Source organism: Polypterus senegalus, chromosome 3 (assembly GCF_016835505.1).
Source record: "Polypterus senegalus isolate Bchr_013 chromosome 3, ASM1683550v1, whole genome shotgun sequence".
Lineage (NCBI taxonomy): Eukaryota > Metazoa > Chordata > Cladistia > Polypteriformes > Polypteridae > Polypterus > Polypterus senegalus.
This window is the reverse complement of record NC_053156.1, coordinates 57,535,412-57,549,352: the sequence shown is the minus strand read 5'-3', so window position 1 is coordinate 57,549,352 and position 13,941 is coordinate 57,535,412. Positions and strand designations below refer to the sequence as shown.

The following is a 13,941-nucleotide window of genomic DNA, read 5'->3' as shown; positions in this document are numbered from 1 at the left end:
TTAAATCATCTGCCCTTTAACTCTCTAGCTACTCTTTGTTTTGTGCTGTGATTCTTTCGCCATTCTGTCTGTCCTGTTCTGTTCTCAAGTTTTATTCCGGCTTTTTTGCAACAAGTGAGATTCATTAAGCTGCTTACCTATTTACTTCTTAGCTACATACGGAGCAATCTCAGCACTGTAAGTCTAAGTGAGAGAGAGAGAGAGAGAGAGAGAGGGAGGGAGGGAGCTAGTGAAAGAGAGAGAGGGAGAGAGAGAGAGAGAGGACAAGAGACAAGACATTCCAGAAACTGAATTTTTATGGTCAGAAATCAAGTGAAAGCCAGAAGGGAAAGAGGGGATCTTTCTGGATTTCTTGCTCACTGCTGAAAAATATAAAAATGAAAAAGGATGGAATATAATTGAAACTGAAATAACAAGAGTGGCCAATTAATACAAAAAAAACTATACCTGCATTATAAACTGAGGCTTCACGGTGAAGATTTAAAAAAGGAGAAAAGGTGGCTAGGAAAGGAGAGATCTGCCTTTCTTGATTACCCTGGAGACTTGAGATGTGAGAAAGGAGAAGCTCCCTGCATTTTCAAAGTCAAGGTTTAAAAAAAAAGGATTGGGACAAAATCTTTGAAGAAATAAACATTTGTCCAAGAAGACGTGAGAGGTTACCAAGGTGGGGAAAATTTTAACATGACGCAAATGTATTTATTTTGACTTCAGAAACTTAAAAATGAAAAGAATTTAATGAGATGGTTAAAACTATGCTGTGCTAAACTAATAGTAACAAGTGAAGAAACATTTTTGATTACGTTCTGTGCCGTCATTATAAAAAGAGCGGAGGTACAAGGGAGTTGTCAGGAGTGAACTTTTCCTCCATTCTCTTTCTCAGTGGCTGTGAAGTTGATTGTAGTAAAGCAGCTGGTACACCAGTCAGAACGAAAGGAATCCAGGCTTCTATTTCAACAGGTTGTCCTTCTGGGTTTTCTCAGGTCAAAGACACACCCATCTGCTTCAGCTGGCTTTTCTTACCGAGAGACCCTTCCGCTTCTTCATTCCTCTCCTGAGTCTTTTTGACTCCCATTTCTTCCCCCAACGGCACAGTACACAGCCACCACCATTACGACCAAAAACACAGACGACTTCCTCACGCTGGCCTCGTCTAGGCTCAGCAGGAGAAAGCGGGTAATCGGTGCAGCCATTGGTGTCGCCATGATTCTCATCTTACTAATTGCCATCCCACTGCTGGTGCACAGCTCAAAGGCTACCTCTGGTACACACTACGAAATGCTGGGCAGTTGCCGCATGGTCTGTGACCCTTACACGACACATGGATCTGCAGAAGCCAGTCAGGAGCTGGCAGCCGTTTCCCCACCACCTTTCTTGACAGAGACCGGCAAGGAGCACTCACGCAAGGGAAAGACTGGGTTTAGAGGTCCTCCCGGTCCACCTGGACCCCGTGGACCTCCTGGAGAGCCTGGAAAGCCTGGACCTCCAGGTCCCCCAGGACCAGGACCTGGAGGATATGTTCCGTCCTTCTACAGCCCTAGAATTGCATTTTACGCAGGACTCCGTAAACCCCATGAAGGCAGTGAAGTGCTCAAGTTTGACGATGTGGTCACCAATGTGGGAAACTACTATGAACCCACAACTGGAAAATTCACATGTCCTTTGCCTGGCATCTATTACTTCACCTATCATGTTCTGATGAGAGGGGGCGATGGCACCAGCATGTGGGCAGATCTGAAGAAAAATGGTCAGGTGAGGGTTGTCGGAACTGGTGGGTGCTAGAAATTGGTGTGATTGCATTTGAGTGTAGGTGTGCATGCTGGTGAGTCTGCTTGTGAGTTGTTGGTGGTAATCCTTAACATGTTACATGTGTGTGTTTCAGAGATGTGCCATTGGATCACACTTGGGCATATGTGTGTGCATACATAAGTGTAAAAGCTCCTTAGCACTTAATTCAGTCAAAATCAGTAAACACCATAATTGACGCTTGCTGGAAGGCCACAGAGGTTGTATCTGACATTCGGAGGCTAAACAAAATCTCAAAATGTGCCTCATTTTAATTTCTTGGATATTTGCTTTCAACTGGCTGCCTGTCCAATGTTGTTACAGATTTGTCTTGATATTTTGAGATTATTGATTGCACCACTAAATTCTAAACGAATTGTACAAAATGCATCTCTGATGGCAGACACTGGTGTAAATTAGAAAGTGTGAATTATTAAGTGCCATTCACTCCTGTGTCTGCTCATCACTGATGATACTTTTCTTTGTACAGATATAATAACAATCAGTTGTGCTGAATGAAATTGAAACAGGGTGGCATAATGTTAAGCTCTATCACCTCATGGATTCTGCACTCTGTGCTTGAATCCTGCACTTGGAGGTCGACTGTGTGCAGTTTGCACGTTTGCCCCATTTCTGTGTGAGGTTTTCCTCCAGATATGCATATCAAGTTATTTAGCATTTTTTAAAGTGTCCCTATATGGGTGTATCCGTGAGTGAGTCCTGTGATGTTAGGACATTCTGTTCAGGGTTCATTCCTGGCTTATGCTAAATTCTCCCTTCCGTGACACTGATTTAAACTGGTTTCATAATATTAATGCTAGGAATTGATTTTTACCTGGCTGAAATTGACCATCATAAAAAGATTTCTTTGTTCTTAAAGTCAATACAAATGTAAACTGAAATGTAAACCTCACTCTGCCGGATCTTACAATGATCAGAAGGAGGATTATTTATGTGAGAGGTTCAACCACAAGCACAAAGAGATGGCTGAAAATCAGATTCCCTGTAAAACAGCAGGTAAGAGATTAAGAGACTTTAGACTGCCGTCCAATTAAACGTGAATATGACTCTTCAAAGCACATGTGGAATATTATCATGTTACTTAGTGAGAGCGAGTGACCATCTTTACTGACCACAAAAAACATTTTCAGTTCAGTCAATCATTTAACGCTTTGGTTGTATTTAAATTCATTCACCTGTTTGCTGGTTTACCAGTGATTTTGTGGGTTACCAGAGGTTGGCTGTTTACCCCTCAAATAGGGAGCAGATGTTCTTTACATCTAGATGCCTTTCCTGCTGCCTTTAGTCACCTTTAATGACAAGTGACCCTTTTTCCGAGCCCAGGTGAAGCAGTAGCCTCTATTACATGAAACCGCCAAAGTGGCATTTAGAATGTGCAAAAAGGAATAAAAGTGAGCATTGGAGCAGGACACAGAGGGCACACAGGCAGGGCAAAGGTGAAGATGAATTATTTCAAACAATTGCTTTAACTTATACAGCAAGTTTTTGGAAAAGTAACGTGACTGGCTTCGGAAAAATGAATTTTTCTCAGAGGTTTGAGGCTTATGCAGGTCAAGCAACAGAATGGGTATGTGATTCTTGATTTAAAATGGACAGAGTAATGGAAGAGCCAGTAGATGGATTATAATATTAGTGATGTCCAGTTCAGTGTCATGGAGGCAGGTGCCTATTCAAAGTCCAGCTCTAGATGGGTTCTGACCTTACCTTTTCTTTCTTTGTACTTATTATGTGTGTGTTTTTTTAAATATTATTGCCGTTCCTGAATTGGTTTTCATAGCTACATCGTTACATGAAAATGTGCTATATAAAAACATGTAGTTGTTGTTGTTCCACCATTCACTCACACACAACCATACCCACACTGGAACAATAAACATAAGGCAAAAGATTTTGGACAAATGTAACAGTTTGAAACCTACTTAATTCTATTTAGGACTTTGAGGAACGACACCCAATACCAGCAGCCTTCAGAAGTAGGCAAGAGCCATTTCTGAATAGGGTACAATGATTAACATACCCAGACTTGCACAGGACCAATGGGGAGTCACCAGTACACGTAACCTGCACATCTATGGGGATGTGGGAGGAAGATTGGAGTAACCCACACAGACAAGGGGAAAGCAAACAAACACCGAAGAATAGAACCCAAGTCTTACGAGCTGAGAGGCAGCTCACTAACCACTACGCCACTGTGTTGCTCATGATGTTTGTTACCTATCAAGAATCACGTAGTCTAAGGTTTTTGGAAGTTATTATATTCACTCAGGACTGTAGCAGCAGACCAGTATCAACCCTTGTTTGGGAAGATGCTTTGAAGACTGGTTTTGGAGAAGCACTACCTAGTTCACCACAGCAAGAGTCCTCAGTAATCCTCAGATGTGGGGGTCATTCCTTGCAGTAACTTTATGACCAGTGATAGCATTTCTAAGTTTCTTAAATCAAGCACATTGTACCTGAATTCTGACATGATGACCCCAGACATGCGTTCTTGCCAGGAAAGTGAAATATTATTTTTAGTCTTTGGAAGGATGGAGAGAATACATTTCATTAACAATACAAGGAAGACAGAGTGACACTTGGGGGTAGGGCACATTCTAGAAATTGACAAAGCCAATTTCACTTAATCTGTGGTTTATGTACAGTACAAAGTCGGGCTATGCCAGCAGAGGTGACCACTTTCTGAGATGATGCATCACTCATTGAGTGCAGTAATAAGAATTATTAGCATCCTTAAGAATGAATTACATGTGATTTTAGCCTTTATTAGGTACCTCCGCTTCTATTTTTATATTTACACATTCTAGTAATTCACTTTTCATGCTCTTGTTGTTTTACTTTCTTGTATACAAAGTATAGGGAAAGTATTGTAATCATCCAAAAATTCAACCTTGAGATTTTGATGAATCTCTGCGTTTTAGACCTCCCTGAGTCTGATTTACTTTCTCACTGGGAAAGTATTGTAATCAAAAATTAGATTTTGTGATTTTGATGAATCTTGACATTTTAGACCTACCTGAGTCCAAAAATACCATTTTTGGAATTATACCTGTGTGTCTGTGTGTAAACACAATAAATTTAGTACGCTCTCAGTTAGGTCAACCAAATTTTGCATACAAGTATTAGGTACAAAACGTAGATTTCTATCAACTATTTCCACTAACCGGAAGTGGTACTTATTTGTTCAGGAGTCCGATTTATTGAACTTTACTTTATAAAAGTTGTTCAATATATTACTCATTTGATTTGATTTGTTATTGACGATTCTTTAATGTACATAATATAAAAATATAATCATTGTCTTCTGGTTTACTCCTCAAATATCCATCCCCAAATCTGAGTATATGAGAAAGTCCAGTTAATATTTTGTGCATGGTTTTGATTACATTTCAGCAAAAAAAAAAAAGGTAGAATTAAGAAACCTCAGGTAGATTGCTGTTTCTTAGCAGTTACATTTGACACAAGCTTTAAAGCATAAGCATTTGCTAATACGTTATATTTGCTCATAAATTATATTTAGTAGATCTTCTTTCTCTCCCATGTGCTACATTTCTAACTGATGTTGCATTAAGTCAGTGACCAAATGGGTTAAAATGCCCATTCACTGTCTGAATCCATCCATCCAGGCATAACACGTAATAATAATAATCATGGACGTGGGAGCTTGGCTCATTTCCCATCAGCATCAGGTGTAAAGCAGGAACCAACCAAGCACAGCAGGGCTAGACCATCACATGACACACACTCCCCCAGTTGTGTGTGAATTAATTAATTACAGTAACTTCATAAACACTCATTTTGTGTGGGACAAAACCTAAAGTGCTTCAGGTTTGCAGGGAGCCTACAGTGACGGTACTGAAAGTGAAGCAGGGGCCAGTCATGGACACCAATTGACATTAACATGTTAATCATTGGGCAAACTCCACAAAGACAGAGTGTTGGAGCAAGAATCTAGTCTTCCGAGATTTTAATACAGCAATGAGAAACACTATTATAAAATTAGAGGGAAAAAATGGCCCTGATTTAGAGTAAACTAAAATTTATGAGCAGGAGAGTGGCTCATGTGGCTAGTGTTCATGAGTAAACGTTTTTGTGGCTGCTCAGTTCCTAAAGCTTTGAATGCCTGCCAAGTCAATCTGGGCTTCACCTACTGTATTATTAAAAGGAATTAAATAAAAGTAAATTGAAGTGAATTAAATATGCTGCATTAAACCGATTAGAATAAATTGAAGTAAATTAAATAGAACTCATTTTCAAGTAAGTGGAGCACAGTCATCGTATACAAATTTCTTTATGTGCCAGCACAAAACAAGAAGAACACAACACATGCAGCAGAAAAGGATCATCAATTAAGGGTGAAACTGTGAAGTGGAGCGTCACCCACTTGAGAGGACAAAGAGCCCTGACAACTTTGCCAACCTCCGGCTTCTATCCATGAGAATACGACAAACACCAACAGCTCGCTCGTACTCTCACATGTGGATGACTGGTGACCTTTACGTTGCAAATATTTTCCATGTAACACTAGAGGCCCTGTCTCCTCTGATATGAGCAGATATTCTAAATGGCACAGATACCGTCGTGCTGATTATGACAAAAATGAGGATATTATTTTCCATATTTCATAGAGCATTTTTGTAATATGCTCTAGCATAAGAAAAGAAGAGAAACTGAAAAAAGGCAGTGTTCACATGTTGGGGGTAATAGCAGACCAGGGTAATATGGTGAACCAGCTGCAGAACAAGAGCCAAAGGCTTTGTGATGGAGGCAAACATTACATTCTGTTTTATAGGGATATGAAATGTACTGTATATGATAGGATAGATAGATATGAAAGGCAATATATAACAGATAGATAGATAGATAGATAGATAGATAGATAGATAGATAGATAGATAGATATGAAAGGCACTATATAACAGATAGATAGATAGATAGATAGATATGAAAGGCACTATATAAGAGATAGATAGATAGATAGATAAGGCACTATATTATAGATAGATAGATAGATAGATAGATAGATAGATAGATAGATAGATAGATAGATAGATAGATGTAATGGGTGAACTAACATCCCTTTCCCCAGTTGGAACAAAGATATAATGGATGAATGGAAGGAGACTTCCTATTAAGAACAGTAGTTCCCCCAATATGATAGTTGGCAGTGCTCCTTTGGCATGGCTCTGGTTTGCTGGGCTGCATGGTTGCCCAGGTACTACTAGGGAGTGCTGCCTGGAGAGGACTCCCTTGATTTATAATGGTTCTGCTTGGCCTGGAAATGCTTTCTGGGTGCAATGCTCTGGAGGCACTTCACCTCAGCCTGGGGAGGAACACAAAGCTCTCCTGGGAGGAGTGGAACAAAAAAAAAAAACAAACAAAAGGGATTGTATATTTTTGTGTATTAGAAGAAGCCTGTGGATTTTTCCTAGAAATGCACGGTTATTTGAATCTGAGAAAGAGTCTGTGTGGTTGTGACTGGGGTTTAGGGCTTTGAGATGCCGCTTATAGGCCACAACAGATAGATTGGGAGATATGAAAGTTTCTGCATTTTATTAATAAATAAATAGGTTGATTGATTGATTGATTGATTATTTCTATGCTCCTTGTCCTGTGACTCTTATTATACAGCAAATTCCATTTTTCTTCATTACATTCTCTGCAGACTGTGATTTCACAATCAGTAATATGTAGCATGCCAGCTGCTTCATTCATTCTAAATAGATCCTGAAGATGCTAAATAGCCTGGGTTAAGGATGGTGAGGAGGGGTCCGTATGGGGGAGGTGGGGGTAGTGCTTGCATACTATTTGCAGTTTGGCTTAGCCGGGCAGAGCAGCACTGATGAAAAAGCAGGTGCTTCATATTATTCCCAGGTGGTTTTACATGAGCATGCCGTCAGAGGCCCTGGTGCGATTAGTGTAGCATCCTCCTGGGAGATCATATTTGATAGCAAACAGTGTGGTATTTTGACTTTTTGATGCCATGGTTACGAAGCTTGCTTACATTTAGGATTTTGAATCTGAGGTCAGAAGACAGTGGCATTGATGCGCTGCCTGGTAGAATCTTTAATAATTAAGCTTTATTACATTTTTGTTTTCTTAGATGAGGTCTTGGCTTTGGTCAGGAAAGTGGAACCCTTTATCCAGTATTGTAAAGTTTTATTTTTTTAAGGTAAAATTATGTTTCTTAACCTCAAAAATGTGTTCAATTTTTAATTTCCATTTTCATTGAATGTTTGCACGCATTAGTTTACTGAGTGAACATCTTTACTCTCCTGTCTGGGAAATTTCTTATCTAATTTGTACAATGTAAACAGTTGGTTAAATGCCCTCTATGTGAGGCTCTGTTTACAACAAAGGTGATAAGCTTTATGAAGTACTTTAAGATTAATGCAATACAAAACTAAAAACCAGGTACTGGTCACATTTCAAGTATGAAGTTAAGTCAATAATTTTCCACATTTTGTGATGATTTTGTTTGGGGTTGGCTGTAGTATCTATCTATCTATCTATCTATCTATCTATCTATCTATCTATCTATCTATCTATCTATCTATCTATCTATCTATCTATAACTTTCTTCCCAGGCTTGTGGAAATGTGGTGTGTCTGTGGTCACAATGGTAAAGTTCCCACCTTGATCAGTCATTTGTCTCATTGTTTTCTAGAAATAAACATGACCGCTCCTTTCTTTATTACCACCAAAGTACAGCTGTGAATAGTAACCCACTTTCTATGGGCTGAAGATGTACCAGGCACCATAATCCTCATCAGTTCATAAGAATCATGATATGGACTTGCTTATTGCTGTCGGTGGTGGCAGTGGTGGACAGGGATGGGCATCCTGTTCCTTCTTCATTTGTCCAACCATTTTTGAATTTCTCAATTAATTTATAAAACTCCGCTATAGTAAAACAGTCTCTCCATATTGTGTAGAAAGCCTTTGATGGATGGTTTCAGACCATCATAAAAAGCAAATCACTGCTTGCTGTCTGTCTTTGGTGCAAACAGAGAATGAAATGGCCTGTTTTACCCCTAGTCAACTGTGACAACCACCACACCATGTTGCCACATGTGCACAGGAAAAGCTGTACAGCCAACTCAATCAAAATTATCACAAAAGTGCAGGTAACAACTGATTTACACTCGTACTTATAACAATAGTATTTAGTCAGTACTTGCCTGAAGTCACCACAATGTGGTGCAAGGATTAGCATTCCTGCCTCAAAGACCCCGTGTCCTAAACTCTAATCCCATGCCTGGTTGTTTTACATTTTTCCTGGGTTTGTGGAATTTATTTTGGTTTTTTTATCTCCAGGTACTCTGGTTTAATTTAATTTTTGTTTAATTCTACCTCCATGATCCTGAATGAGATTAAGCAGGGTTGAGAACTTCACAAGGCTTGCTGATATGTTACAATCTACTGATTGTTTGCCTAGCTGCATGCACAATCCATCCATCTCCTAATTGTGCTTAATCTAATTTCTAGTTGACGGGAACCAAAGCTTTCCACAGTAGTAATGGGTACAAGGTAGGAACTAACCCAGGATGATGTCCAACATGGGGAGCTGCTCATCCAGTTCAGATAACCATATAGCTTGACCAACATGTCTTTGCAATGGTCGAGGGAACTGGGACACCCTGATAATATTCATACATGCCCTGGGTGAATGGGACAACATCTGAGTCAATCCAGGCAGCAGCAGCACTAACTGCTGTGCCACCAAGCACACAATATGTAACTGAAGTGCACTTCCCCATACTGTTACTACAGATACACAGTAACAGTTAAAAAGTCATATAAAACAAGTTTAGTCACTCAGGCAGGTACCTAGAAGTAACTACTCAGAGATAAAGAAGGGTGTAAGAAAAGAAGATGGACTATTATGGACATTTCTTTATAAACTGTGTAAAAGGTTTGCTTGTTTGCTATTAAAAAGAAATTGTGATAGTGCTAACACAGAAGGTGTTATGTGGAGCAACTGAATTGAAATAATTATGTGTGAAGGCACTATATGACTTCAGTGTTTTCTTCTCTTTCTGTCTTGCTCCATTTCTATTTCCTTGCACCTTCCTTTCCTTCCTCCTGTCCACTTCACTTGTGTGTACTTTCTTACTTCCACTTACATTTAGCACATCCATTTTAGTCCCAGAATTTCTCCTTCCATTTATTTTTGGTTCCTCAATTCAGACAAGTCAGTTTTCCATTTATTATACTCTATTGACTTTTGTTTTTATCAGTTTCTCCATTTTCCCCTTGCCTTTCACTTCTTCATTCCTTTCCTGGCTTTAAGCGTTGCTGCTGTCACCGAATCTCCTACTTTTGTTCCAGTTTCTGGAGATCAATCACTTTTCCCAGTTCTCTGTTGACAGGGTGCTAGCATGTCTCTCTGCCCTGGCTTTCCATATTCAGCACTTATCAAGTTTCTTTTTTTGCTCTTATATCACATCTTCTTTATTTTTTTAGTATAATACTGATGGGAACTGATGAAATAAACAAAGCTTACCAGTGCTTTCTATGCTCCTTCAAACATTCATCTGTGGTGTGGAATTCAACCGGTGCAATGAACAATTTTCCCAATTGGGTAGTATAAACATTTCTTAAGTTGCTGTGTGGCGTTTGCTTTCTGTAATAAATCTTTGTTTAATATAGTGCCTTTCATATTAGGGTCTGAGTCTGCAGGTGTTTGTAAGTTTATAAGAACAGACAAGGCCTTCAAAATGAGCTCTTTTCTTGAAAAGATTTCTTATTTCTCTTTTCCATAGTACACTTCAGTAGGGTTTAAAACAGGGGGCTTTAAATTCATCTCCTGTCAGGTGTCACGTCAGTCCCAGTCTGAAATGAAAGGCTCTCCCACTGCTTGCTCCACCAGTCCTCTCATTTTCCCGTTTCAACATGTTATAATATTTAAGAGTGTTTCCTTTCTATGGACTCTCATCAAAACGTGTGTTCATTTTATGAATACTCCAACATGGTGTGCTATGCTAAGTGTTCTGGGGCTCTTTGATGGCCCTTTTAATTCTAAAAATGCAGTCAGGTCATGAAGAGCAGATACAGGAGCCCATGATGAGATATCAGATATGACAATGAGGGTCAAGAATGTTCAGCTTTTTTGGACCCAATTTTAGGCTCTCCTACTCCTGTTCTCAGTGTTGTTTGGTGGTTTAGCTCACTTATGCCAGGAAGCAGTCTTCATCAGGATGTCACATCATACACATCTACTATCTAGCTGTTGAAAACTGGCTTCAGTGTAAGGGGGCTCAGAACTTAAATCCCAGCCGGAGTATTGTCTGTATTCACTCCTTGTTCACATTAGAATTCCAGTTTCCTCCCACATCCAAAGACTAAGAAAACTGGTAACTCCATATTAGGGAGATGGTCTTACAATGGACAAACACTTTGTTTAGTGCTCACTCCAGCCTTGTTAGCCGATGATGGCAGGATAGTCTTTATCTGTCCACTGGCCTCTGCTAATGTAAGTGGGTTATGGAAGATGTGGCGACTTGTTAATTATTATGTAATGACATTGGTGTGTCAAAAAGAGAACCAACTAAGATACTCAAGATGTCACATCATGAGTTTAGAACATCTTTGAATTCATAGATGCATCTCAAAATGAAACCCCCAACTGTTTAAGCTCTCCATTCACCCATTCCGTAATCTATATATGAGGGTGAGTCAAATGAAAACCTTAAAATTGTGATAGAAATTCTAAACACCATACCATTGTCATGTAAGTAAGCAAGATCATTTGGAGTGTCCATCAAGAGGATGCACAGTGCAGACGAGCTGAATGATGTCAGAGTAGCAGTATGAAGATGGCAGCCCCTCTGGAAATCTGCACCAAAGATGAGCAGCGTTGTGTCATCTGCTTTTTGAGCAGTGAAGGAGAGAAACATATATCGAATTTCATCTGCGAATGACGGTTGGTAACGGCGATGCATGTCAGCCACTCCAGGAAATGTATGAATCAAGTAGCAAGTTCTGAAACGGCATGCGTTTTGTGACAGACTATCCTCAACTGGGTTAAACACACTAAACAGTGACACCAGAGTCAAATGCAGAAGTTGAACACATCGTGTCAGAAAATCGTCAAGTGACAGTAAACGAAATAGCCAAAACCTCTGGATATTAGGTATGGTTCAGCACTCCACATCATCCACGATGTGCTCCACTTCTACAAAGTGTCGCCAATGTGGGCATAACAGTAGCTATCTCCAGAGCTGAAACAACTTTGTCCCCAGTGATTATGGCATCTTTGGAACTCTCGAAAAGGTGATGGGTAGAGTGAATTTCGAATCAGATGAAGAGATACAACAGATGGGGCACAAGTGGCTTCTCATGCTACCAAAAGACATTTTTCTGGAGGAATCTATAGACTTTGTAAGTCCTGGAATGCCATGGAGATTACATATAAAACTTATACTGTTTACACCTTTGCTGCAATAAACTATAAAAAAATATTTAAGGTTTTCTTCTGACTCACCCTTGTATATCAAATTCCTAGGTCTGTTGGTCTGTCACACAAATACTCACACCTTGATCTCAGTCTTAATCAAAAGCTTATGATCTGATATGTTCTAAAAATTTAAGGTGTTGGGTAATTTGCTGGTGGGTGGTAAAGTTTATTGTAATTGAAGCAAATTCTCTGCCAGCCCATCTATTGATAATCCCCTAGGACATGGGACATACGTGTTCAGAATTCATAATCAAGTCTATATTGTTAAATTTGTAAACAATGAGTTGAGGAATTACTGTTGTTTATATCTAGCTTTATGCAGCATTTTGCTTGTAGTGCTTCCTCAGTACATATAGATGAGCACTGGTTACACTGAGCTAAATAAAGTAAATTATCTTAATTCTTACTTAATCAAGTAAATGGAGGTTTCAGTTCCCCATCAGATAGCCTCATTCAGACATGACCAACCTCATGAATAATGTTATAATTTCAAAATTAGGCTTACTGTGTTTATTATGTGGAGAGCCTGCCATTTAGTTTATTAAATTAGTGCAGAATTAGTTTATTGCACACTCGACAAGCTAAGAGTAGGAGTGCCACAATTTTCATTTATGTATTCTCCAACTGTGTTTACTCCAATACAGGGTCAAGGACTCTTGAATTGAAATAGGCTAAATATTACAATTCAGTCTGCGTTATGGTGGCCTCATGTCCCTGGTGTCTTCCAGCTCTAAACAAAATAAGCTACAGACGTAAGTGAGTGACAGCACTCCTTTATTACATGAAGATATAGCTCAAAAGTAATGGTGTGAAGTCTGCTACAAAAGGGTCCATAGCGATAGCTTACAATAAAACGAAGAAGACACATAAATCAGTTTCTGGTTGCTGGTTTAATCCTTGCCTTTGATTCACATGTGACCCTGAGCAAATGCTTTAACTGCAAAATGTGTGTGCAAACAATTAGCTGTAAAAAGTACATTGGGAAATTGTTTTATTTTTTACAATATCCTTGGTTTGATTTTATAAGTTCTTTTATATTGAACACTATAAATAAGTGTATTGTGAATGCATCATAAACAAAATTACACACACAATGAAACTAAAATAAAACTCACAAATAGATTATTTTATATAGTGCCTTTTGTTCTGATGAATTCAGCTAGAGCAATATTAGAACGTGTTACGGATTGCGTCAGCCAGAATCTACGTCTGCAGACCACTTTAGTGACCCTAATCGCGCTGTTAACTGCCTTATGTGAAATGTAGATTATCATCAAAGCTAATTAAGGGCTGAGTGCACTCAAGAAGCCATCACTGGCCTTTAAACAGCAGTTAAGTATAAAAGGCAGCAGCTGAAAACATGCAAAGGAGCCACCAACAGGAGGCCACCTCAGCTTTATTTCAGACTTATCTGTGAAGATTTTGCATGTTCAGGTTGGTCAATAGGTGACTCTAATTTGTCCCATTTTTGAATGACTGAATGTGGGAGTGTGGTGGACTGGCAGCCTGTCCAGGATTTATTTTCACATTCTCTCTGTTGTCAGCATAGCCTGCCGCCCTCCTTTGATCACTGGAGTAAGAAAGTTAGGTGTGGATAATTCACACTGTAAAGCAGAGTATAAAATTAATTTAGTTCAGTTTTTCAATTCCATTTATTTTTGTATAGTACTCTTCATTAATTA

The 13,941-nt window shown here is 39.3% G+C and overlaps 1 protein-coding gene across 1 annotated transcript in view; it reads left to right on the top strand.

Moving 5' to 3' along the window:
* The first annotated feature begins 278 nt into the window (after positions 1-278).
* The window catches only part of c1ql4a (complement component 1, q subcomponent-like 4), a 96,170-nt gene continuing 82,507 nt past the window's right edge, over positions 279-13,941 (top strand). The window contains exon 1 of the mRNA XM_039749924.1: positions 279-1,749. Coding sequence (XP_039605858.1) covers positions 1,201-1,749 — 549 coding nt within the window. The 5' untranslated portion in view covers positions 279-1,200. The remainder of the gene's footprint in view (positions 1,750-13,941) is intronic.